Below are 27,705 nucleotides of genomic sequence, written 5' to 3'. Positions count from 1 at the left end.
TATATTTGGTGTCAAAAAAGTGACTGAAGCTGGTTCAGAATTGGCCCACTTACATTTTTACTTTTTGAGTCAAAATTTTCCCTTCTCAAAGACTATAATTTAATAGTCATGAAATATTCTTTTATAATTAAAAATATCTTTTCACTGGTTTTTCATTTCCAATTTTGTGTATTTGTACATTTGCTTTAAAAGTTATAATTAGGCTGGGTGCGATGGCTCACATCTGTAATTCTAGCACGTTGGGAGGCTGAGGCAGGAGGACTGCTTGAGGTCAGGAGTTGGTGACCAACCTAATCAAAACAGTGAGATCTTGTCTCTACAAAAGAAAATTTTTTTAATTAGCTGGGCATAGGGCTCACATAGAGTCCTAGCTACTTGGTAGGCCGAGGTGGGAGTATCACCTGAGCCCAAGAGTTCAAAAGTTGGGGGCTGCAATGAGCTCTGATCATGCCACTGCACTCCAACCTGGACAACAGAGTGAGACCCCATCTCTAAACATACATATAAAATAGAAGTGAGAAGCTTGTGTGTTCTAAAAGTTTTTTAAAACTCATGAGTGTATTTTTAAATTCTATCCTATTTTATTTGTTTTATAATGATTGATATTTAAAAATTTCCTTATGTCATAGTTATTCTTCTAAATTTCACATTGAATATTTACATTATTTATTATTTTTTAAAGAAAGAGATAGTAGCATTTAGGATTATGATTTTTTTCTTTGAGGACAGATTTGAGTTTATACCACACATTTTGAAAGAGAGTATTTTTGCCTTTTTTAAAAAATTGAAACTTATTAGAAAATTAAAGATTTCCAAATCATTAGTTTTAACAAATTATTATTTCTAAATATTTTTGAATATGAATATTTGGATGTCTTTGAAGCTGCCAGAGCTTCTGCTGACACTGGTCTTAGGATTCTAGCTTTGTTATGGGGGAGGACATGCAGTTACTAAGAGTACTAGGTCTGAATGTAGTCCACACATCCTGGTTTGCTTGGGCCAGTTACAGTTTATGTTTACTGTTTCAACATAACTACTTTAGTATACCCTTCACTCTTAAAATATTATGATAAATCATATAGTCACTCTACCCAAAGGTACCTAAAAGGCTGAAAGCCCTCACTGCACATGCTCAGGGTGAGGTGCAAATGTTTCAGTGCTCTTTGAATCCATCAATGCTCTTTCAATCCATCATCCTGGATTCCTGGATTCATTCATTCATCCTGGATTCATTCCTGTTCTTGCTCTTTTCCCAGTCCAGTCCTGTTTCTGCTTGATACCTGACTTTGTTGATTGTTGTATGTGAACTACACTTGCCCATCTGAATGATGTGATGATTGGATATTCTTAGCTTAATGCTTGGCTCTTCTCATGAACTTGACTCAGCCCTGTCCTAATTCTTCTGCCTGCTTTGGACTTGCTCAGCCGGGATACCTGACCTTATCTGGCAACTCCCAGGCTCTCCTCAGTCCCTCTTGGGAGAGAGCAGGGTAGGAATTTAGACAGTAGCAGAACCAGGACTTAGGAACAATTCTTCCAATGCTTATTTGGTGCTATTATAACAGCTATTCATTTCTCTTTTATTACAAAAGTAAGTTTTCAAGTAAAATAAAATATATTTGGAGGTAATCACTTACTTTTCCACTTCTGTTCTCCATTTCTTTTCCCCTCAAATCTGCTATTCTTTTCTGAATATTTGTTGGTTTGTTTGTAAAGGTATAACAGAACTGAGTGATAAAATCCGAGTGATCTAATTTGGAAAGCATGTGCACTCACCAACTTTTCCTTACAATTCTCTAACATTATTTCACTGGGTGAATATTTTAAAAGGCCTGCTGAATACTTTTTAATATGATCGACTACTTAGGAAATTGGAAACGACCATGGTTTCTTACCCGGAGGGATCCTCTCTCACAGTATTCGATCACCCCAAAGATCATGGTGTCCAGCTTCACTGTGCCGTAGAACTTGGTCAGGTTGTAATAGTCAATCTGAAGCAACTAGGAGAACATGTTTGTTTATAAAGCAAATCAGCCAGAATGGGGTACCAGAGTAAACATTAATATGCCAGTAAAATGCGTTTTGCCTTAGATCTTTAAAAAGGCTGTATTGCTCTTAATAAATCGAGTGTCAGTACCCAGTTCTTACTACACATTACATCTTACCTAACAGTCTTTCCCTTGTTTGCAAGGGGACTTGAGTACAGACTTTGAACACCTTCAGATACTACCAGGGCCATATTGTAGGAAACACTAGTAGATTTCCAAAGTGCTTTACACAATCCAACCTCACTCTTCACTATCTCTTGGTTGAATTTTCAACGAGAAGCACGGTCATCCATGTCTTAGTCTGAGGGCTTCTCTGTCCACACCCGCAGGAGCACCTTACTCTGCTGGACCTCCGTGTTGAGGAAGAATGAAGTGAAATTACTTCCCAAGGGTTTGAAGGAAAGGATACATACCTTGTTCAATTCTATCTTCTGTTTCTCCGTGAAATTGCCGTCATTGTGCTTGAAGTCTTTGAGAATCACTCGCTGCAAAGATCAATTGAATGAAGGAGATACTGTTGCAGTGTCATTCCTTAACGTGCATATTATAACAATTTGCTTGCATGTCCCATTAGACTGTACGGCTCTTGAGAGTAGTGACAGTATTTGACTGATGTTTATATCCCTGGTGCTTAGTACCTGGGATATGGTAGGCTCAGGTTTGAATGTTTCTTAAAGAAAAACTAAATGAAATGGAAGAAAGAAAGGAAGGACACAACCGCCCCCCACATATGAGATTGTCATATTTCTTAGCAATGAGCCAAAATGTAATAGCAGGATTGCCCTGACTGTGCTGAATCTCTTTTATATTTCCTTTTCCTTCCTGTATGCCAACCCTCCCCCAAATTTGATTTGTCCTTCAATTTCTCCAGGATTGTGAGTTTTGCAACCCTTGAAGCATAGCCCTGTCCAGCCCTGTGACGCTCCAGGAACCACCCTCCATAGCAACCCGGGCACCCGCACCGTCAGGATGTGGACATCAGGAACTGGGACAGTGAGGGCTCAGAAGGCCCAGAGCATACCCCAGTTGAAAGTTCAGAGAAGTGGGACAGGTCACCTTTTTGTCGTATTTGCACTGTCGTAGCCTCTGGATTGTATCTCGTCTCCTGTCATCGTCGATCTGGTACAAGAAAAGGCTAATTATTGCATAAGCTTCATTTCTTCTCCTATCTCCTACCAAAGGCTGAGAGGCTCTTCCAGGTGGGCTGGATCTGCTGTTTGCTCAACAGCTTGCGGGACAGGCTCCAAGAAAAACCGTTCTGATTCACTTGTCTTTCCCTCTCCCCGCTCACATTCTCACTCCAACATCTTCCCAGGCATCTACCACCGTCCCGTTTGACTCTGGGTTCCCTTCCTTCCTCTTGCAGCCTTACTTCAGCCGGAGATTTTCTTTGCTCCCTTCCCTCCCATCTCCTTTTTATTGGGAATCATGGTCTGTGGCTACAGTCACATGCTCTTAGAGAAGGGTGCTGTGCATTTGAGCTGCAAACTCCTGTCTAAAGGCCCCTATAAGCAATGCAAAGGAGGAAACTGGCTGTGTCCAAGGGGAGCAGTCTCATTAGCTCTGGGTCCAGCCTGCAGTTGCCAGTTCACCTGATTTGTCAAAAGAGGCTGGTAATACGGATATACTGGCAAGGAACTTAAAAAGTTAAATGTTGAACAAAATTGCACATGCGCACACTGCTGCAGGCTAGGTAAGGCTCTCGACTCACCAGTTAATGACTTCTCTGGTCTAGAGACAGAAAAGGTTGGGAACTTTTGCATCTTTCAATTTGATTCCCATAAAAACCTGGGATTTACTATTATCTGTGTTAAAATTTACCTTACAAGGCTGTTTTGAAATGTGAGTGATATAATTACATCAAGTTCCTAGTATGAAGCCTGACACAGTGCCGATTAATGAGCGTCAGTTGTCATCACGTCAACCTCTCATTTAACAAATGAGGTATAGAAGGGTTAAATGGCATTAAATGCCATGTAAGAAGAGAGGGGCAGGCAGGACCTAGGCTTGTCTGCTTATCTTGTGTTCTTTTTACCGTTTCAGATCTCAATGAGGTCATTTAAACTATTTGAACCTCAGTTCCTTCCTGTGCAATTCTAACTCACAGGGATACTTAGGGATCCAAAGAGACAAAGTTTGTGAAATTTTCTTGCAAGCTAAAGGACTTCTCTATTTTCTCCTCAAATGACTTATTATCATCTTTTATAATTTTTTTTCTGTTTATTAGTCCATCCCTTGGACTCTCCTGACTTCTCTTCCTGTCTGGATTCCTTGGTCTGTTTTTCTGACCCTGTCTGTTCTAGTTCTGGGATGTTTAACTCTTTTTCACCTCATTGCTTAGTCTTTCTTCCTTATTTGCCTTCAGTGAATACCCAGAACTTGAACCACTACCTGTCTGACTGTCCACTCATTCTGACCTTGGCCGACCTTGGGCTTTCTCCATGTTCTACCTGAGTCGTGGCATCTGATGGCCCCTCTGGACAACCAGTTTCTGGTCTGCCTGCTCCCCAGCCTGTCTGAACTTCAGAGTAACAATGGTACCCCATGCTCTGAATCGTTTCTGACTTCCCTCCTTTGAGAAGGGAAGTCCTAAAGACCTTTTCCTTAGCCAACTGAGTGGCTAATCTGAAGAATTAACTTAATAAAAATTATGTACTCATAAAAATTCTATACAGAACCTGACAAGGGATAGGTGGGTTATACTTCTGGGAATATTTACATTTTAAGAAAACACAGAGACATACATGTTTTAAGATTAATTCAAAAGAACAAATATGAAATATGGGGGTTTGAGCAGTGGAGAAGTATCCGAGAAGTGGAGCCAGGTGTCCTACAGAGAGACAGGAGCACCTACTCCTAAAGGTCTCTCCTCTTCCTGGTATTAAATTAAATAAACAGGAGCCCACTGACATGAGGGTTTCTCTGTATTTCGAGTTCCTGTATAACAGCTACCTAACTTATCACATAAACAAACTCAAACCTAATTTAGGAGTTTACTTTTGTAACAAATAGCTGGATTTCAGCCATTCAAAGGCAGCCAACTGACCAGACCATACCCAAATTAGACAAATGCCTGGCTGCAACCAGCCAGTTTATTTGTGTACTCGACTTCCTTGTACAACCTATAAAAGTTTATTACCCATGCTGCAGAGTGCAGCGTTCTGAATCTCTTTCAGTCTTGAGTGCTGCCCAGTTCATGAGTCACTTTTTGCTCAAATAAATTTTGCTTAATCTGTCTAACTCTTTTCTTTCAATACTAGGTACTTCCCATTAGTCATTTATGTCAACAAATTCTGTCTCCAGAAATCCAATAGTCTTATGATCATTTCCACCTTACCATGAACAACTGCAAGACTGATGTTATCCTGACGCTTATATGTGATAGATTGGTCTTTGTGAATGAAAGTTGTATGCATGAGGTTCAGAATGCAGCAGGAGGGTTACTTTAGAGCATGTAGTATTTCTGAAGGAAAGGAAGATTTAGTCCAGGTGTAGCTGTGGGGGCTCCGGATCATTAAAGAGCAGTACACAGACTTGGGGAGGAGTGTCAAGAACTGGCAGAGAAGCTCCAAAGACAAACCTACCCAGGCTACAATTTTATCCTTGCTGATTTTAGGCAAGGAGGCATCTCAAATTACACCACCCTATTGGTTTTTCCCTACTCTGAGGGAGTCCACGAATTCCCTTCTGTGGAGGTTCTGGGTCTTCATATCTTCTTAGTATGCTTTGGTATAAAAACTCCGATAATTGCATGATGTAGGGTAGGTGCTAGGATCTTCGTTAGACAGACTGGGTTCAAATTGTAGCTATGTTATTGGAATCTAGCTCTGTTACCTCATAGGGCACAGTGGAAGATGAAATGAGTTAATGCATGTGGCACATAGTAAGTGCTCAGGAAGTGTTACCTATTATTACTTGCAGTAATCTTACTCACTAGTTGTATGTGACACTGTGCTGTTCTTTAATCCTTTGTTCTTAAGTTTCCTCATCAGCAAAATTGTGATGATAAAGCTTAACTCATGAGTTTCTCGTCAGGAGTAGATGAGACAACATACATCCAGCATTGACTGCAGTAAATGGGAGTAAGTTATTATTGGCTGCTGCTGGTATTTACTGGCTGAGGGAGATTGTGGGCAAATATAGGTGGCAACTTCTTTCTTCAGCAATGAGTAAGGCAGTCATAGGTCCTAAATAAGGGTAGATGAGCATCTAAGGTTTAGGAGAACCCATTCCTGCATCCCTTCCATGACAAATTCCTAGTATGTGCATTTCTCTTCTGGGTCAGATGCAAGGAATTAGAACAGACCACATCTCAGCCTCCACCGAAGTGTTCATTGGGTCAACTAGCTGACATTTGGGGCAATGAAGAATCAAGGGAAAGGTAGGAAACTGAAAATTGGAAAATATCTATGTCTTGGATTCTAGAGCAAACTATCCCTGCTTGGTACATTTCCTACCATGCTATCAAAGTCTTGTCAAATACCTGGCAAATTGCACCATTACCTTTCAATAGGTAAGGTAGACTTTACCTTCAGGCTAACATGATTGGTCTCATTGGTCTCCAGAGGAAAGATATTTTCAGGAGGAATGTGGGACCATTTTTTCTGACGAAGCTCATTATCTTTTCTATATTTTCTGTGGAAAAAAAAAAAGAGAGAACTAGTTAATAGGTTCTTATTAGTATCCATACCATTCAACTTCCAAACACTGGGAAAAATGTAGAACCCTGGTATTCTCAGGCAGATGTGTTGTGAGGGAAAGTAGCCCAATGCTGTAACTCCATGTTCTCCAAACCATCAAGTGCTGGCCATGAGTGGACCTGCAAGGACTCCTGATGGGTGTTTATATTCTTTCTTTTCTTTCCATTTCACTCTCCCAGGTACTTCACTAAAGTAGTCCTTCACTATAATAAAGGATCTGAACTGATGACATGGAAATAGTGAAGAAAAAAACAGAGGAAAAAAATTTAAAACTGATAACCTTGAGAGCCAAAAATATTAATTTTTGAAAAACCAGAGAATACACAGAATCCTAAATTAGCCAATTCCTCTTATGTCTCTGTGGCTTAGAAGATTTTTTCTTTTAAAAAATAAAAAGTACAGGCCGGGCGTGGTGGCTCATGCCTGTAATCCTAGCACTCTGGGAGGCTGAGGCGGGCGGATTGCTCAAGGTCAGGAGTTCGAAACCAGCCTGAGCAAGAGTGAGATCCCCATCTCTACTATAAATAGAAAGAAATTAATTGGCCAACTAATATATATAGAGAAAAAAAATTAGCCGGGCATGGTGGCGCATGCCTGTAGTCCCAGCTACTTGGGAGGCTGAAGCGGAAGGATCACTTGAGCCAGGAGATTGAGGTTGCTGTGAGCTAGGCTGACATCATGACACTCACTCCAGCCTGAGCAACAAAGTGAGACTCTGTCTCAAAAAAAAAAAAAAAAATAAGATAAAAAGTACAGAGAAAATGTAATAACATGTATCCCAACATACAAAATTTCATACTTGTTTCATTCAGATAGTATAGATGAAGCAGAATTCTTGGCTTGTAGGGGACATACACTTTCAATTTTACAGATATGACAAATTGCTTCTCAAAGTGGTGGTATCATTTTATCCTCCCATCTTGAGCATCCAAGTTTTCCATGTGCTTGGAAGCATTTGGGATTGCCAAACTTTACCTTTATGGTGTATGTGAAATGGAGTTTCATTGTCCCTTTACTCTGCATTTTCTTGATTACCACAGAAATTATCTTTTCAAACATTTTCTAGCTATTTTATAGAATATATAGAAAATTTGCCCATTTTTCCTATTGCATAATTTTTTTCTTATCCTGACTAACTTACCTGAGTTCTTTATACATTCTGAAAAACAAATTCTTTGTCTTTTAGTGTTGCAAATACCTTCTTCTAGTTTATTGCTTCTTTCAACTTTGTTATATGGAAAATTTTGGTCTTATTATGGCCATATTTATATATTTTTTTCTTCCATGACTTCTCGTTTTTATCTTGACTGAGAATTACTTTTCTAACCTGAGATCATAAAGTCATTTTCTATTAATTTCTTCTAAGTTTTGAAGTTTGATTTTCTCATTTTGGTCTTTACCATTTAAAACTCCATATAGAATGGACTGAGTCTTTGTGTGTTGTTTCAAGTATGGTTTTAATTTATTTTTTACATGTGGAAAACCTACTGTTCCAACATCATTTACTAACTGACTTATAATATCATCTCCGGCATATTCCCAAGTTCCCATACTTGTGTCTGATTCTGGAGTCGATATTCTTTTCCATTGACCTGTTTGTCCCTGAGTTTGCCTTTGCTTTTTAGCCAGTTGATAAACCCCCACTCACCTTCTCAAGGTCATTCATAATGCCTTTATTAACATTTCCTAAGCAGAAATGGTTATTCCATTCCTATGTTTCCATCTAACTTTGAGTATTCTTCTGTTAAATACATATAGACTAGCATATTATTGACCAATTATTATGGTCCTAAGACCTAGAGGTAAGTAGGATGGATATCAAGACCTTGAAGGTTCCCAGCCTCTCATCTCTTTACTCCAAGAGATTCTTGGGACTCAGAAGGGCCAACTGTCATTCATATTGAATAAGGGGATCCCATAAATTACTATTAATACTTTTCTTGCATAGGCTGTATAATGGAAAACTACACAAGTAACATCTGTCTTCCAAGTCAGATGGACACATCATTGCTCTGGCCATTAGGAAGCCCTGTCTCTGTCATCCATGCTCAGAGACAATGGGAAATCCCTGCTACCATTTTTCATCTTGTGCTTTACCCCTATCTTAATCTGATCCCCATTTGGACTTGGTTTCTGAGGGAAATTTGGGGTTCTGCTTACTTTTAACTAAATAGTCACCACACACTGTAGACCATCTCCTATATTTCTGAGCAACACAGTTGCAAGAGCCAAGTTCTGCTTTTAGATTGAAGAAAATAGTCTTCTTCCTTTCCTGGAGAAAATGTCAACTGGCATGTGGCAGGGTGGGCACTCAAATGATGAGAAAATACAGTGGCACACAGACCAAAGTGTGTGACGCACAAAGCAAATTGTTGTCTGGTTTAGTTAGGAAATGCAGTTGATCCTGATGATATTAGGTACAGAAAATTCTGTGTTTAACATACACAGATTAGGAAGTGGTGTGGTATTTACTCACTCACTTATATATTCAACACATATTTCTTAGTACACACCATCCCTCTGGCTAGGCACTTGATATACCCAAGTTGAGTAGAAAAATCATAGAATTGACGGTCAGAGTCCTGAGTTCTAGTTCTGGCCCTACCCTCTCTACCTGGCAATATGATTCTAGACAAGCCACTTTGCTTTCTGGATTCTATTTTCCCCATGCTATTAACATAAGAGACTTGGAACAGATTATTTCTAAAACCTCTTCTGATCAACATATCTTGTAATATAATGATTTTTGAAATCTCCCACAATATACAAATACAACTGTAAAAATAACTATTTTCATTGCTCTAATGCTTATTATATGGTAGTCTTTACACATGCCCCATTTCTAATCCTCAGCTGAGATGAAGAAATCGAAGCTAAGTAACCTGTTTAGGTTGCTAAGTAACATGCTTAAGACCACAGAACTAGTAAATCACAGAGCTGGGATTTGAGTTCAGGTGCCTCTGGCTCCAAAGCCTTAATCTATACTCTTAGCAATATTCTGCCCTGGATATAGTCTTTGATGCAGAAGCCTTCATTATCTTAGGTCGGTCTAGAGACCTCTTTGTGCACATATGTTATCATCAACAGACATTAGACCTCTCCCCTTGCCCCCTCCCTCTCTGGATGATGAGCATGGGCAGGAGAGGGGTACCTGAGCACCAGGAGAGCGATGAGCAGGAGCAGTATCACAGTCCCGGCGAGGGTGAAGACTGCAATCAGCAGGATCTGAGGGCCTGGGGAGGTCAAGACAGTGCACAGTGCATTAGTAAAGATCTTTGACAAGAGAGCAAAAGCATTTCCAAGATTCTAGTTGTATAATGTAATTTGGAGACAGGAAAGAGAGAGAGCTGTTTAAAAAATATTTATCTTTTATTAATCTCTTCATTGGTAATATAGGTCCTGGGTCCCCAGTGTATGAAGAAAACTGTCCGGCATGTGCCCAGGGCAAGTAGTTTTCATTGTCAGCTATCCTTGTAGCCTGTACATCTCTTTTCTTTCTAACAGGAATCAGCCAATGTTACAAGAACATAAAAGCACACAAATAATTTTGGTGGAAGAAGTCTACCTGGTATCCTTGAAATCAATACACCTAAGGAGGTTTCACAGAGGAAGAAAGAGAACTATTTTTAAATACAGAGCACACATCAGAAGAAAAGTATATTATTAAATGGCAGTGTAGCATGTTGGCTGTTTCCAAGTTCTCCTAGGCTGTTCAGAGAAGTCAATAAAGAATGTGATCGTATGTATTAGAACACGAGTGTGTGGGTGGGTGGAGTTGTGTAGGTCTAGCAAGGTGAGACTCTCGGAAGAGTAAGTGAAATCCAGGAACATGTGGGTCCAACCCAGGAAAGCACTGATACAGAGACTCAGTATGCAAAGGAATATGCCTGGGTTGAGAAGGAGAGCCACAATAATAAAATTGCACAAGAAAGTCATGGTTCATACACGCCACAACAAATTCCTACTAGAAAAGGAAATTAGTAGGTTCAAGAAGAAAAAAAAAAAATGGAATGGATTCCAGGCAATAGACAGAATGTGTAAGAAGCTGGGAAATATTAATAACAGCAGTAGGGGAAGAAGACGTGTTTTTTCTTACAGCAAGGGAAAAAAAGAGACCCAATCAGAAACTTTAGCAAAAACTATTCAAGGACTACTACTGGGCATGGAAAGAAAAGAGAATCCATTTTCTCTTGTGCAGCACAAAAGGGAGACATTGGAGCTATATAGAAAGAAATGTTATCACGGTATACTATTTAGCTTTGTATAAACAATATTTACATCACACTAATAATAATAATGTTTGCCAGTTTCAACTTATAGAATCAACTTACAGGTAAGACACAGAGGTCTTTATTATGGTTACCAAATAAATATTATCAACTCTGACAAATGAAAGAAAAATACAGGAAAATTTAGGAGACGAAAAGGAGAAGAAAGGATTAGGGAGCTAACATCTTCATCTTACAAAGTAGGGGAGCAAGACCTTTTACATACAGTTGATAGACCAACGGTAGAAGCTCATGCATATTAATTACAATGAAAAAGGAATCCAATAAACTTACTAACAAAGGAGATACAACTATATTGGGAAGAAATGAGAAAGAAAGAGGGCGGATGAGGATGTGAGGATAAACTAAATCTTCATTTATCGTACAAAAAATAAACATATAATATCTAAAGTTTATAAATAAAAAACCAGCATATTACTTAGAAATATGCAAAGAACTAAAAGCAGAAATAGCTGAGAGACCAGGAATGCTCTGAGTGGGAGTAGGCACATTCACTTTTCATCACGAACTATTGGATTTTAAAATTATTTGCATGAATTTTCTTTGCTAAAAATATAGCTAATGTAGGTGCCCTTAAAAAGGAAATACCTAGACCTCATTATGAAAGTAGCACCCCGAGCCTTCATACTGTATTCTCTGTCATGGCACCATAAACTCCTTGAGGACATGGTCCATGTCCTACTTTTCATCCTTGTACCTTTAGCACCCAGTACGTGGCAAAGTATCAATAAAAAATGGCTGACTGAGAAAAAATAATGGAATAAAAACTTAGCCCTGTTTATCTTGCTGTCTGAAAGGAGGCAAGGAAAAAGTGTCCAAACATTAAAATACGTAAATAAATCCATTATAAAAGAACTCCTATGCCATTAAGCTTATCTCACATGTCCCAGGTATTTTTAAATTGTTTTCATTTCATCACACTATGTCCTTCAAATGACCTAACCATTTTTTTTTTCTGAAGTAGAGAGTTTAGCTTGGGGTGAATACTGCAGCATCTTTCTATAAGGGCTGAATTTGAAAAGTATGTGTTTTGCTAACATGTGACTTTGCCTCTTACTACCTATTATCTTGTTTTATGCTAAGGGGAAACTTTCTACAGTGAAAATGTGAGCTCTAGATTTTTACTCTTATCTGGGAAGAAATAAATTCATACCTTGGAGCCGAGGTTGCATCATGAGCACATTTGCCTTTGGTGAATTCTGTTTGTTGCTACGATCACCACTTCCATCGCTAACGCCACCATTGCCACTACCACCACTATCACACTTCCAACTCCAGACAAAAACCAAAAGTGACTACAAGAAATACGACTTCAACAGTGCAGAGGATTCCACTCACCAGTCTACTAAAATGACACATCCCTGAGACTAGAGCATGATTTGGAAGGAGATGAGGGACTTCTCAGCCCACCTAATTCCTACTGCCTCCCACAGTGTGAACATCTCCCTGCACTAGACCTAATTATGATATTTACATGCGGTATTTAAAAATACTGTATACTACTTAAAAATAGTAGTTTTAAATTTTACATAGTTTTTAGTGTGCTTGTTAGATAAGTCAGGTACGTTCTACATTCTGAGGTTAAGCTTTTGCTGTCCTCTGGTGGCTGCTTGTAGTTATCACATTTTGTCTAACTCATTTCACAATGAATGAGAATGAATTTATAACCCTAAGGTTGTATGACGTTATGGAAGGAAGGAACCTGTTAAACCTCCTGATTTAACAGAGGAAGAAACTCACACTTAGAGAAGAAAAAGGAATTGGCTGAAATTAACACAGTATAGATAAGTGCTAGAGTACAGATAGAAATACATTCACCGTTCTGTTGTCATTCACTCATTCATTCATTCATTCATTTTAAGGCACTGTGTTAAGGTAAGGAGATATAAACAAAGAATAGACCTTACACTTACAAGGCGTATGGTATAAAAAGATGTGTAAATAAATAAGTATGATATGAGTACTATGCTAGAAGTTGGGTATGGTAAGACCAAGATTAATAACCTCTCCTAGGATGCTAAGAAAAAGCTTAGGGAAGGTGAAATTCAAGTTAAATCTTGAAAATGAGTACATGTTTAACAGTTGTATGGGGAAGTGATACATTCTAGTCAGAGGGAGTAGCATAAATAAGGACATAGTGACATAAAGTTGCATGATCTTTTTTAAGGGAAGTAGAAGGAAGTTGAGAGTGTAGGGAAGGGATTCCAGATAAAATGAGAGAGACGGTTGGAGAAATAGGAAGATCATGGACATTTTGTGCTGTATCAAGTGATTTGAACTTTTATTCTGTAGGTAAAGTGGAGCTGCCAATGGAAATGTTGGCAACAGTGCGGTGACAAGACTGGATTTGTGCCTTCATTCTGGTGGCAGGGCAGCATGTGTTGGAATGGAGGTGGGTGGGATTGGCTTCAGGGAGTCAGTGGGACGTTATCGCTGTAACCCAGGAAGCAGATGATGAGGGTCTGGGTGAGGACAGGAACCAAATCGTCCTCCTGTATTGCTGTATCACAGGCACTTAAAACATTGGCATTAAGCAAATCTTTGTTAAATGCATGAAAAGACAGTGATGTTGTAATCTCCAGTAGAAACATTCTGTTACTTAGTTGGTAGTTGTGTGCCCAGATAAAAGGCCAGACATCATATTTTATTGGTAACTATTTGAAAGATTAAGTTGCTTTACTTGTAAAATTGAAAATTAAATGTAATAACAGCTAAGTAATGAAAAGCTCTGGCCAACTGTTTTTTTTGGTTAACTGAGGACAAAGACAATGATTCTCTTTATCATGTTAAAAAAGTTTTAATACTTTTTAAAAATGATAACTAATGCAGGGTTATTGTGGAAAATTTGAAAAATTCAGGAAAAAAGTATTAATACTTTTTAAAAATGATAAACTAATACAGAGTCATTGTGGCAAATTTGGAAAATTCAGGAAAAAAAAAGCAAAAAAATATCTTCAGAAATCCTATTACTCAGAGGCCACTACCGTTAACATTTTAATATATTTCTTTTCAGTCTTATTTTTGACCTATTATTTTACAAAGTTAGAATTTCATTAAATAAAAAGCTGTATTTTTCTATTACTTTACATCATTAGTTTTCCAAAGCCAGTTAAAATTCTTTGTAAATAATTTTAACTGGTTGTATGATGCTTCATTTATGAGTATATCATAACTTTCTAAATAATTTTATTAATGGTGTTTCCACTCTATTTTTTTTTTCATTTTGGGGCATATCTGTTCCACATTCAAGATTATTTTCTAGAGATAGATTAGGAACATGGAATTACTGCTCATCATGGGAAGCCCTGACTAAACCAGTCATGGACAGACTGCCCTGAGACCCTGCTGCCCAGAAGATACCTCACTGGCCATGCCTGCTGAGGGTCAATGTCATATAGTTGCATTGCAACGTTCACAATTGTGAAAGCTGTGAAAGTTTCACAGTTGTGAAAGTGGCGAAGGTCTAGCCACTTTTGGGCTTTTCATGCCATGATGGGACCTCAGCGTAAGACAGTGGGTAGCCATCTTGCAACCAAATGCGCATCCTATGAGGAAATGGGAAGACTTGAAAGGCCATGATCACTGGCCCTCTCAGCCTGATACATCAATTATTTCTTGCTGAAGTAGGTGTCTTTTGATCTTATTGCAGTAAAATGTCAATGGAATAAGAATGTAGGCCGGGCGCGGTGGCTCACGCCTGTAATCCTAGCACTCTGGGAGGCCGAGGCGGGTGGATTGCTCGAGGTTGGGAGTTCGAAACCAGCCTGAGTGAGACCCCGTCTCTACTAAAAATAGAAAGAAATTAATTGACCAACTAAAAATATATATACAAAAAAATTGGCCGGGCATGGTGGTGCATGCCTGTAGTCCCAGCTACTTGGGAGGCTGAGGCAGGAGGATTGCTTGAGCCCAGGAGTTTGAGGTTGCTGTGAGCTAGGCTGATGCCACGGCACTCACTCTAGCCTGGGCAACAAAGTGAGACCCTGTCTCAAAAAAAAAAAAAAAAAAAGAATGTATGTCTCGTGCTCATTTCTGATAATTGCCTAATCCCATAGTTTTCTATGGGATTATTTCTGTCAAAGGGTAGGACACATTTTAAAGACAGCTATAACTAAATTAGAATAGAAATATTTTCAGTGTTTAGTCATAACTATAGTATCATTCACCGCACAGAGAAGTAAAGTCCACAGTTGCAAACCTGACAAATCTAATTGGGACAACAAATGAAACGAAACAAAAAGCACAGGCTGATTGCATAAACCACAAGAGTTTGTGCTCTTTACCAGAAAAAGAATTTCGGGGAAAGAAAATTCCCTAAGGATATCTTACCCTGGCCTGGAACATCGTTAGGAAGTTTAGAGTTCTGCCAGATGAATATGGGGTCCGACTTCACTGGGATAGTCTTATTTTCATGGGTGTCATAGGTCAACAGAGTTTCGTACTGGGGCAGGGAATGGAAAAGGAAAAGGATGAACAGAAAAAAGACATTTTAGAACAGCTTCTAATGAGATTGATCATCCTGCTCAACAACACTAGCATTTCATAACACTCCTCAGTGCAGCAAGGTAATTGCTAACTAGCTGGTTAGGATCTGATTATCTGTTCACAGCATGAACACAGATTTAAACTCCAGATGGGCTGATTAGTTTTCTATTTCTTTATGGACATACACTACACCATTAATCACTGCCCAACACAGATTCTTTGGGTCTTTCGAGAACTAGTTCAAGTCTTTCATTTTACAAATATTAAAATGGAGGCCAAGAAATATTAAATGGCTAAGTCTAAGCCACATGACAGATGAATCACCAGTGTTTTCCATATTAAGTTGCTTTTGAAAACAATCTCTCAAGAAAATGCACCACAAAATGCATGTCATTTTGATACCTGTCAAGGGGCCGTGAAATAATTTTACATTTCTTAACTGCTATCAATTATATGATTTTCTAATCTCTTTTTCCCCTTTGCTCTAATGTGCTTTCTTATACATGACACTAATTGGGTTTCGAAGATAAAAGTTTTCTTTTTCAAGTAATTTAGCAATGAAAATATTAATATATTCTTAAATTACAGCTGCATATATTGAGTCAATTTGGTAAGGGACATCTGAAAAAAATGACCATCTTTCTAAATTCATCATTGTTCCTTCAAAATGTTCTGGACAAAAGTTTTGCATTTTCATTTTTTTTTTTCCTGTCTCTCTCCTTTTTCCTTTCAAGGAACAAAACCCCTTTGTGAGCCCTGGACTGGGACCTGGTTGGGGAGCAAGGAAAGGGCTCCCTCAGCCTCAAACTTCACTCATAACTTGAGGCAAAGTCTATAATTGCATATACTGAGGATAAGACATATCCTATATGTGAGGGTATGGCATATTAAAACTCTATTTGGAGGCCTGCCCCAGATATAGATTACTGTCTCTCTGGCCCTATGTTTTGGGAACTAATCCTTGGTTTCCCCAAATATACATATATGTTATATTTGATGCACAATTGATGGCATTACATTACTGAAAAATTCAACCAAATTTGCATTTAGAGGGAGTAAGTGCAAAGAACAACATTTTTCATTTTGAAGAGCAGTCATGAAGCTAACATAAGATATCTCCCCATATGTATGGCCTCTCTCCATGGGAGTCAGGGGACATCCTCCCAGGTGCAAACTCAGAGGGGAACGTAGGTAACTTTGTAGTTACTATTAGTAACTGAAACATTAGAGGGATTTATTTTAAGCTATTCCTGTAGAATATATGCCAAATATAGCATTATATTAAAGGTTCAATATAGTAACTAAAAACTACGGATTACTCTTTTGAAATGCTGCTCCCAAATTTCTGGTTAACTTTTTCAATCTGGACATCTTTTCTCTGGTTTTTCACATTTGCCATTGCAGATATCTTTTACAAATCTGGGTCAATATGTATACTCAATATATGACTTAAGGTGTCATAATGCTCACATTGGATAATGAAAAGATGAATAACGTTTTCTCCTAAATTCCTAGTTGTGTCAGGACCTGACCTCCTGAAAAAAAAAAAAAGGCATTCTACTGACCACTTGGTTGGCTGGAACAGCAGCTTTCACAGTTTGGATGGGCACAACTTTGGATGACATAGAGATAGGTGCTTTGTGGTTTTGTTTTGTTTTTATACAGACTCTGGCTCTGTTGCCCAGGCTAGAGTGCCATGGCATCAGCCTAGCTCACAGCAACCTCAAAGTCTTGGGCTCAACTAATCCTTCTGCCTCAGCCTCCCGAGTAGCTGGGACTACAGGCATGCACCACCATGCCTGCCTAATTTTCATATATATATATATATATATATATATATATATATATATATATATGTTTTTTTAGTTGTCCAGATAATTTCTTTCTATTTTTAGTAGAGACGGGGTCTTGCTCTTGCTCAAGCTGGTCTCGAACTTCTGACCTTGAGCGATCCTCCTGCCTCAGCCTCCCAGAGTGCTAAAATTACAGGCGTGAGCCACCACATCCAGCCTAGGTGTTTTGTTTTTAAACTAAATACTGATCAGCCATCAACTATGTACCAAGAAACAAGCTAAGCACTGGAGAAATGGAGAGGTGAGTAGAACCACTCTCTTTCTTTAAAGAACCTACTGTGAACCTACTACTACCTAAAGAACCTACTACCTAAAGAACCTACTACTTTAAAGAACCTAAAAAAGACATATAATGTAAATGAAAGCATAACATTATAGGGCTGTTTATGTGGGCTTCAGGGACTACACAGTTAATGATTTTCATGAGAGTTCAAATGAATAGAACAGGGAATATTTCGTTGAAATCTTTAGTTGTGAAAATGAATAAACAACTTTTAGGAAAGACCTGTTATCTTCTCATTGGTATCCCATAATAGTCTGGTCATTATATTGCATAATTTATTCTGAGTGGGTATTTTATATATATATATATATATATATATATATATATATAGTACTATTTACTATATATATAGTATATATATAGTATATATATACTATATATATATATAGTAAATAGAGTAGGTATTCTGAGTAAGAAGTTTTTATGAGTCAAAATGATTAAGGAATACTGCCCAAGCGGGGCATAATTGTAAAGCTAAAATGAATTGTCTTCAGAGCCTAAGCATAATTTATCTAATTCCTTTGCTGTTGTTCCTTTTCCAAGTCATCTTTTCTCACCCAATCACATCACCCTGCATTTCCTGATAAGCAGTGAGACATACTTTGTTGGTTTTCAGAGAGGTATAAAGAAGTGTCATGGTTGCGTCAACATCTCCACTGTCATCCAAGGTCACTGGACCCCCATACCCTAGGGCAAAATTAGAGCATGTTAGAGGCCATTGTTGACTTCTTACTTGACAGACTGGTTGGACCCCGACAGAGAATGTAAAATGGGTTCAAATTGCTCTGTTTCAAATTTCCTGAAAAATTGTTGACCCTAATGGTCTAATTAGAGGGCACCTGGATTGGTTTCTTGACCTTGAGATCCCTGAAGGGTATTTTCATGGGACATGTTATTTAATTGAAGGAAAAATCTTTTTTTATTACATTTAGGATGGCACTAAAAGTAATCAGTTAATAAATCCCTCTATTATTAAGGATTCATTTTTGCTAAGAATATTTCCTAAACTAGTAGCGCAGTGTTTAGGTCACTGCACAATCTGACTTAGATTATAAGAAAATCAAAATTTTTTCACTATCACTTATGGGCTGAAGACATTGAAAAAATTACTTAAGTTCTCTGAGTTCCAGTTTTCTCATCTATGAAACAGCAGTATTGGATAAACCTATGAAATGGCTGTTTAGGTAAAAAATGATCAAATCAGCTATTTCACATGGCTCAACATAATAGCTAACATTTATTTCATGTTCATTATATACCAGGATCTGTGCTAAGTGCTTTATATCATAGAGAATAATTTACCAAATTATTCTCCCTGGAATACCATGATATAGAAATCATTATTATCTCCACTTTATTGATGAGAAATAATTTGTTGAATGTATAGGTATTAAATAATTTGCCCAGGGTTGTACAGGTGGTAGGTGGCTAAACCAGGACACAAACAAATGTCTCTTGGCTCTAAGCCTGTGCTAGTGGCCATTAGGATGTTTCACCATGATCATGGATATAGGAAATATTAAGAATGCACATAAATTTCCTGGTAGAACACATGGGATGACCAATAAATGATCATGACTCCCTCTTTGCTTCTTCAGTGAAGCAGACGTGGTCTCTTCCTGTCATTACCATTCACATAGCCCTTGCTACCGTCTTCAGCCCTTATGCTGGGCATCTGCTGCCTTCTGTAGCCAACAGAGGAAGACCCACCTTGCACTAGGACAAAGATTTCCCAGAGTAAGACGTAAGCCAGACAAGGCAACTATCATTCGTCTTTTACTTAGTATACATCAGATTTGAAAGAATATTTCTTTGTCATCTCTGGATGAGATCTGGGAAACGAAAGATGGGAATTTTAATAGGGGTTTGTGGGAAAGGGGAATGTTGTTGATCTGCATGGTTTAGAGGGGTATGTATTGTTTCGGGCGGTATTGTTATGAGGGGTTTCAGTGGTTACATGTTTAACACAGGGTCCCAGATCCTTGAAGGACAGAAAGGGAGATGTGAAGGGAACAAAATCAAACTGCAAATATTTCTTTTCTTGCTAGTCTCCAAACATAGTGAGGACATAACTGCTCAAAATGTCCTGCAATGAGCTTGCTTATAAGTATGGAAACTGAGCTTCATGTTCTTTCTATGATATCCAAAGATCATGAAAGTCCACAGCATAAATGGCAGTCCGCTTATCAATAATAGCGTGGCCAAAGTGTACGCAATGATGTTTGCCTCCAGTTGAGTTCAAAGGTAGTTATTAATAGCTATTAAACCATCTATTGCCAAACCCTTCACCATCTCCCAAAGTCCATTCAGAAAGCCCACATTTCCTCAGCTTTCTGGTTGTTTGCTCTTTGGAGACCAGTACCTTCAAAAGTGAGGTTCCTGAAGGCATAAGCAAATTTGTGGGTGAGAACTTCTTCTCCATTTTCAAGAAATGTCTTCACCACGTGTCCAAAAAGCAAGATTCCATTCAAGTAGGAAAGAGCAAAGTCTCTTCTTCCCTGAAGGAGAAAGAAAACTCTTAAAATGCATCCCCAAAAAGAGATTCCAGTCTTGAGACTGGAGCAAAAGGTTCTTGGGATCAGCAGAGTAACTGGAAAGTTAAAAGGATATTAAAGGAGTTGGATGTTATTAAAGGAGACTTCTCTTCTTGGGTCCCAGTACTCTTTTTTATCCCATGTCACAATTCTGCCTTCTCTTGGGATCAATAACATAAGAACACTGTCTTTAGGGTAGTAACTATAAGCAGTTATATTTCCTTCCCACAATGATAAAATATACAATTGCCACCAGGAAAGACAACGTGAAGCATTTTCATAATTTCTATAAGATTTTATATGGAGATAATGTTTGCTTATAGTTGAATATTTTCATTAAAGTGCAAAAGAGAAAAAAACAGAAACAATCCCTGCCTTTCAGTGTCCTGAATGGGACTTGAGCAGCTTTGATTGCATGATACCATTGAACTTGCTTTGGAGATAGTTCTGGTTGGGTATTACTTCAGGCCCCAAATGTCTGCCCTGGGAAAGCAATGGAGCTGGTGCATGGTGGACTTCACAGAGCTGAGCTATAAATTATTAATAAAAGCTCTTGCCCTACTGAGACCAAGTGAGTACTGTTACCTTGAGCATTTCAAACTGCCCACTTGTGAAGAATCATACTTTTGTCAGAGCCGAGAATATGGTCAAGTGCTATCTGGTTACTACACCCAGGATTATATTTGCTAGGAAATATAAAAAAGAAAAATAAAACTCTTCCACTGGTTTCCTTTTTTTTTTTTTTTTTTTTGCTGAAGTCATCATGTCATGAAATGAAAAGAATCCAGTTAAGACACAGTCCCTAATTTTGGCAGGGTCATAAATTGGAGGGCTTAGAATTGCTAGTCTCGGAAGAAAAACCCAGAGGTATCCAACTGTCCTTATAGCCTTTTGGGCCTGACCCTTGACTCGCCCTCCCAAAGTTGTCTAGGCTCCTCAGGATTGCCCCTTCCTTTTCCTCGTACTCCAAATCTGCTCTTACCTGTTAGTCTCTGAGGGGCAGAATGCATCCAATAAATTTAATCAGATTAAGGCACAGTGACTGACAAAGCCCAATGTGCTATTATTGTCAGGGGCCCTGCATCCTATAGTAAGGTGCCCATGATTTAATGTCCAAATGGAAGCCCTTTTGCCAGGACAAATGCTAAACCAGATGAGATACTGAGGTAACAAAAATAAACCAGGACTGTCCTGGGCAAATTTGGATAGTGGTCAACTGAATTGTAATGGAGGACAATGTCTTAACCTAGGAACACACACATGTAAAGGTAGAATCTTGGCATCAGTGACAGGAAAAAAATGCTTTAGGATGTAGAGAACTTTCCAGTAACGCTTTATTTTACACTACTTTTTTTTTTTTTTTGAAACAGAGTCTCACTCTGTTGCCCAGGCTACAGTGCTGTGGCGTCAGCTGAACTCACAGCAACCTCAAACTCCTGGGCTCAAGCGATCCTCCTGCCTCAGCCTCCCAAGTAGCTGGGACTACAGGCATGCCACCATGCCCGGCTAATTTTTTTTTGTATATATATTAGTTGGCCAATTAATTTCTTTCTATTTTTAGTAGAAACAGGGTCTCGCTCTTGCTCAGGCTGGTTTCGAACTCCTGACCTCGAGTGACCCACCTGCCTCGGCCTCCCAGAGTGTTAGGATTACACATGCGTGAGCCGCCGCGCCAGGCCTTATTTTACACTATTTAATTTTTACCTCCCCTAAGTGCAAGAATATCCCTCAATGGCAGGGCTTCTTCCTCTCTTTCCATATTGTCACTTCCACTCTGATATTGCAGAAGGGTCCCCCGTTGTGCTGGTCTAGAGTCTAGCAGAGTGACCTCCAGTAGGAGTTTCGGTAGGGGCTCTGCTCTTGCAAACTGCTGTACTCGTAGTTGGTCTCAGTTAACATTTGTTGAGTGAATTGGAAAGAGTAAAACTAATTTCTCATTTTAGAATTTGGGTTCTGAATGGAAGAACAATTATATTATCCCCGACAAAGAAAATAATAGCATATTATTTATACTATAATATAAAATAAGAGCTTACCGGTGAAAAGTTACCGGAGAAAGAGTAATTCAGTCTGGAATTTTCAGGAGGCAGTGTCAGAACAAGGACATTTTTCATATAGTCAGGGGCTTTGGCATGGTCCTCAAAGTAGTAGTCACTGTAATAAAAAGCATGGGTTCCTCATGAAAATTAAGTTCCTCCAAAAATAGAGATGCACCTTCAGCCATTCACAGAAACTATAACACCAGCCTTGAAAATAGTTTAAAACATGTTTTTCCAGTAACCTGCAAAACTTTCTACTTCCCCCAGATAGGATTATTTTCTTCTGTGCTTGCTAAGTTGAATAAGAGAACTTAGGCAGCTACGGTTAACATAAACACGTGGAGAGGAAAATAAGAATACAGATACTTCTTTGAGGGAAATTGTTTGGTCCCTGGACATGTGAGCTAGTACTTGCTTTTAAGGCTTGGTTTATACCTGGAAACTTTCTCTTCTGTAAGTGCTCTTAACACTTTAGAGATAGTGGGACATAGTAGAGAGAAATTTTATCATTAAACTTACTTTTTAGATGGTGAAATATAAGCATAAAAAGACTAACCATTTTCTCTAACACTGTAAGCTTCTTGACTTATGGGACATTAGCTTACTGATCCTTGTATCCTCAACTCTTAGATAATGCTTGGCACTTTGTAGACTTTCAATACTGTCTGAGATTACTCTGTAAATCATATGGTTTCTAAGGTTCCTAATTATTTGGATGTTTTAATATGCAAAGAATTTAACATGTTTGAACTGCTATAATTAGGGTGATCATTATTTAATCTCTTTTAAGAGACAGAGGTCTCACTATGTTGCCCAGGCTGGTCTTGAACGCCTGGGCTCGAGTGATCCTCTGGGCTCAGCCTCCCGAGCAGCTGGGCAGGTACATGCCACTGCTCCTGGAATATTTAATGTTTAAACACTTCTACTATGTGCTAAGGACTGTGTGGAATATTTTGCTCCCATTATCACATCTAACCCTGAAAGCACCCCTAGAAAGAGGACATGTTAATTCTCATTTTACAAATGAGAAGATTTAATCTGAAGATGCTAAAAAAAAACCAAAAAAAAGAGTTAAAAGAATTGGGAGTGTTAAAATTAGAATTCAAATACAAGTTATGTCTAGTTTTGAGTCTCATGATCTTTCTAAAACATAGCCAGGTATCCTTTGAGAATAGTGGCAAAGGAATGCCAGCACTTTGGTGGTTGATCGAGGATGTGCTGAAGATAAAATTAAACCGACGTGGCTACCCCGAGGATTCCTTCTAGAAGGCAAAGCAGATATTGAAATCAGTATGGTTATTGGAGGGAGATATTGATAACTTTGCCCTCTTTTCTGTACTTCTGTAACTGAAAGGCTGTGTTGGTTGATTAAATTATCTTCATGACCATCTAGCCAACGAACAGGACTACAGTTCCTATGCCTCATCTCCCTTCGTGCTGAAGTACAGTTAGTGTAGGTGAAATGACTAGACAAATTATGGGAAAGTTCTAGAGCAGTGACAGCCTCTGGACTGAATACAGACAGGTAATGATTAATGATCAGGTCAGATAAGTGAAATCATGTGATGTAGCTGCTGAAGACAAGGGGCACAGGTACACCTGTGACACCTTCTTTAAGCCTAATCGGACTCTAATGCTTCCGTGGCACAGTTTGTTAGTGGGGTCTCCACCCTTATCAGAAGATGAGTGGTAAAAGATGGGACGTGACAAAAGGTGGTTTCTGCTCTCTGAAATTTTCTCTCGTTAGTCCCAGAGAAGTGTGTAGGAAAATATCACTACCTAGTGCTACAGAGGGCAAAGAATAATTATGTAAATCAGACACATACACCTGAAACTCTGCCCTTATCAGAGGCAAAAGTAATCTAGGACCAAAGGCCATTAGCAACTGAAGCTCCAGGGATAACATTATGGAGTCATTAGTTGATTTCTCATTTCTTGGAAATCAGGATCCTATGTTGACTGAGTGGGTCTAGTAAATGAATGGACATTTAGGTTTAATGGGGCTTTTATAAAACTTTTATATGTAGACATGATAGAGGTGTCAAAGGAATGCATCTCTGCTAAGGCCACAATAGATTAAACAAGAATGAGGGTGTGATTAAGAAAGAATGAGACTTTGCTTCAAATATTATCATTATACTGAACTCTGTAAGAGGCTGTGTAAAGAAGAGAAGAGAGGATTTGTCTTCTGCAAATCCCTGGAATACTTCATTTTTGAAAGTAGGTAGTTTCTTCCAAATATTATACCTACTTGAATAGATCCACTAGAATAATGACAATGTCTTCATCCACTGCTTGGTCACCCTTGAGGTTGTTGACAGTTTCTGGTGTTCCACACATAACAATCACTGGAGAAGGGAGCAAGGCACGGAGAGAAATACATGACAGTCTACACACAAACTGGAGGGAACCAGTTGCCGGAATTTGAACCCAGCATGTACATGTTACATTTATTTTTAAGATTAACACCAATGCTCCAAATCCCCCCTCCCTTATTTTATTTTTTGTCATTTACAGTTATAGATTCAGAATACAGCTGCATGGGATCTTTAAAAAAAAAATCCCCTAGCCCATTCCTTTAATTTTTATAGATTTAAGGGGGCTGACGCCAATATACCAAAGGGTCAAAGAACCAGTAGATGACAAAGATAGCTTTAGTAGTCAAGTTTGTGAGTCTTGGTTTAGTATTTATACCATTATACTAGGCTGGAGTGGTTCCAAAAGCTATTTTCATAGAGAAGTGATGTGCACCTCACTATTTGTAAAAGTGGTTGAAAAAGATATAGTATAAGTGAATGTGAGAAGAATTTATAAAATCTGCCTAAACAACTTTTCTTGGGCTTTGTCTGTATCTTAACTTAAAACTCCATCTTAGTAATTGCAGTGACAGAGTCCAAACTGAAGCTGTACCACGAATTTCAGCCAGCTGCCTACTGAATGCATGGCTTTATGAGTACGAGGAGTTGGGGGACGCCACTTTTTTATGCTGTGCTGTTTAGTTGAATTGTAAACTCTTTAGGGACATGAATAATTTTATACTTCTCCTCCCTCATATCTTGGTTAATGTTTTGGCAACTGGTAGATTCTTAATATAGCATAATGTTTGATACTGGCAGAAGATGATTTGAGAGATATCAGGAAATCCATCAAGCAAGCATCTTGCCTTGTAGGAAATTCCTACAATTGATTCCTTTGCTACTGATATATTTTCATTTGTAGACAGAAATATGTGGAAAGTATAACAAATCCCCTAATAACTTAGTTAGAATAATTTTATCCCATTAGCTTTGGATACTTGGCCTCTAGCTGGGATATCATTGGGCAGTTGAGATACAGACAGATTAGGAAAGTGAGACAATCTTTGCTTTTCTTATAATTTTTCCTGAGGCCATATAATCAATAAATTTATCCTCTTGGGCACCTGAGGGATCAGGGTTCGGAATGTGTGAGGATTAATCACAAATCCAGTAATATATTGGATTGAGGTAAACTTAAAAAGCAGTTTACTGATGGTGGGTCATGATATTCTTTTGGTTTGTAAAAGCTGGAATTTAGCATTATCATTACTTTCACTATGTTAATATATTTATTCAATACTACTTTTGTATTTTCTCTCAGAGTGTAAGGTTTTAGTCAATGAAAGGAACGATAAAACAATGAAGTTGCGTGCAACTATACATCTTCTCCAATATACAAAATATATACAGGCAATGATGATAGCTTTGCAGTGGCAGATTCGTCAAAATGACTCATAAGGAGGTGGTACTCGTGAGGAAGAAATTGGCAAAAAAAATGTCTTCATGTTTTCTTACCATTGCTTTTCCTATTGCGGTCTGTTAAGATAGACTGAAACTGGTCCTTTTTTCTCAACGTGTCCTTAAAGCTGAGTTCCTGGGAAAAATAGGAAACTCCAGCCTCCAGAGCATTGAGGTACCTAGAACAGGAAAAGAGAAACTAAGAAACCAGCTTCAATCCCTCATGGGCTTCTACACCTTTCACTTATTATTGGCAGAGCTATCTGGGGACTCCTTCATTTAAAATTCATTTCTGCTATTAACACGATAGACAGTACACATCATGGTACCACTAGTTTGGATTGTGAACATCTAATTAAGTGAAAGTATGGGGGAAGTTTTAGGGAGTCTTCCTGTATATATACAAATAGTAGACATTTGGTGGGTCCCGTATGAAGGCTTACTGCTCCTTGCTGAAGGAAGGTTCTGCTCTGCTCTATAAATCAGTCCCATTATCATGGAGAAGTTGAAACCTTTAAATCTACAGTACAAAAATTCAGAACTGGTAGGAATAATTTCTACTCTCATGTGAAATGGACTTTTGCATGTTCCAAGTTCACCCCAAAGTTTCTAGGATGGAGGTCTTAAGGTTGATTCTTGCAGTTCCCTAGATGTGACCCCTGGTGGTTTTCCACCTTAGTCTTCTGCATACTTAGGTGGAGAGAGACTGCAGAACTAAGTAGCATCCTGGAAGTAACAGACAGCAACCCAACCAGAAGATTCCCTCTGCCACTTTTGTTGGAGTTGAGTGAACCTTGCAATTTTCTTTTAGCAATGGAACCCATTATTCCTGTTCTCCCTGCCCCTTGTTCCTCTGAAAAGGTGTGAAAGAATTTTTTCTTTCTAACTACTTGTAGGTGTGAACAGAATGCACATTCTCTGGTATCACATCTTACACAGCAGTTGGAAAGCACTAACTTGTGGTTTCATTTTCCTTATCTGTAAAATGGGGATCCTACTACTTGTTTTCTTTTCTTCAGAGAATTTACTGTGGGGAATCAATCAAACTAATGTGAAAGTAGTCACAAAACTATAAAAGTGTTGCAAATGCAATATATGCTGATGACTTTTATAGCTCTATATTTACTTTGGCCCCTTTGCTTCTACATGTGTGTAAGGAAGTGGGCTGGTTTTCACTCCCAACACTGTGACATCCGGTAATAACCTGGCAGTCTGCCTTGAGTCTACAGCTTCTCTACACAGAAAGTGCTAGCAGAATATTCATGATCCTGCTTACCAGAAACAATCCTCAGACTCTTCGTTGCCATCCTTGTAAACATATGAAGAGTTCCAGGAAAATGTTTTAAATGGCAGATTGTTGATCTTCCAAAAGTTAACCAAGAAGTACATCAATTTCCTGGCTGGAGACATCAGCCTGGTTAAGGTTTCTTTATAGTCACATGACAATCCAAAACTTCCAGCTGAAATCATGGGGTAGCTCAACTCTGTGTCAAGGCTATATGCCAAGAGGTGAGAAAGAAACCAGTGTCAGGATTCACTTCAGCAGCACAAATAAGCTCCCTCTTTAACCTGTTTCAACATGTGTGTGTCAGTGGCAAGAATGACATAAGGTCATTAAAGCAGTTTTCCCATTTATATAGGTGTCCCTTCCACATAGATGAATTTAAAAGCAACACTCATTGAGCAGCATGCTATGTTTCAAGCGCATTGTAGGTGGTT

At 38.6% G+C, this 27,705-nt stretch overlaps 1 protein-coding gene across 1 annotated transcript in view; it reads right to left on the bottom strand.

Annotated features, from left to right (window-relative positions):
- The window catches only part of GUCY2C (guanylate cyclase 2C), a 76,441-nt gene that overhangs the window by 36,358 nt on the left and 12,378 nt on the right, over positions 1-27,705 (bottom strand). The window contains exons 4-15 of the mRNA XM_012753729.3: positions 27,263-27,481; positions 26,044-26,165; positions 24,483-24,579; positions 22,229-22,346; positions 20,021-20,156; positions 18,260-18,345; positions 15,367-15,478; positions 9,900-9,981; positions 6,578-6,683; positions 3,105-3,167; positions 2,462-2,533; positions 1,896-2,000 (exon numbers count right to left, since the gene is read on the bottom strand). Coding sequence (XP_012609183.2) covers positions 1,896-2,000; positions 2,462-2,533; positions 3,105-3,167; positions 6,578-6,683; positions 9,900-9,981; positions 15,367-15,478; positions 18,260-18,345; positions 20,021-20,156; positions 22,229-22,346; positions 24,483-24,579; positions 26,044-26,165; positions 27,263-27,481 — 1,318 coding nt within the window. The remainder of the gene's footprint in view (positions 1-1,895; positions 2,001-2,461; positions 2,534-3,104; positions 3,168-6,577; positions 6,684-9,899; positions 9,982-15,366; positions 15,479-18,259; positions 18,346-20,020; positions 20,157-22,228; positions 22,347-24,482; positions 24,580-26,043; positions 26,166-27,262; positions 27,482-27,705) is intronic.

This window comes from Microcebus murinus, chromosome 10 (genome assembly GCF_040939455.1).
Source record: "Microcebus murinus isolate Inina chromosome 10, M.murinus_Inina_mat1.0, whole genome shotgun sequence".
In the NCBI taxonomy this organism is placed as follows: Eukaryota; Metazoa; Chordata; class Mammalia; order Primates; family Cheirogaleidae; genus Microcebus; species Microcebus murinus.
Note: the sequence above shows the minus strand (reverse complement) of the source record. Positions and strands in the feature narration are given on the sequence as shown.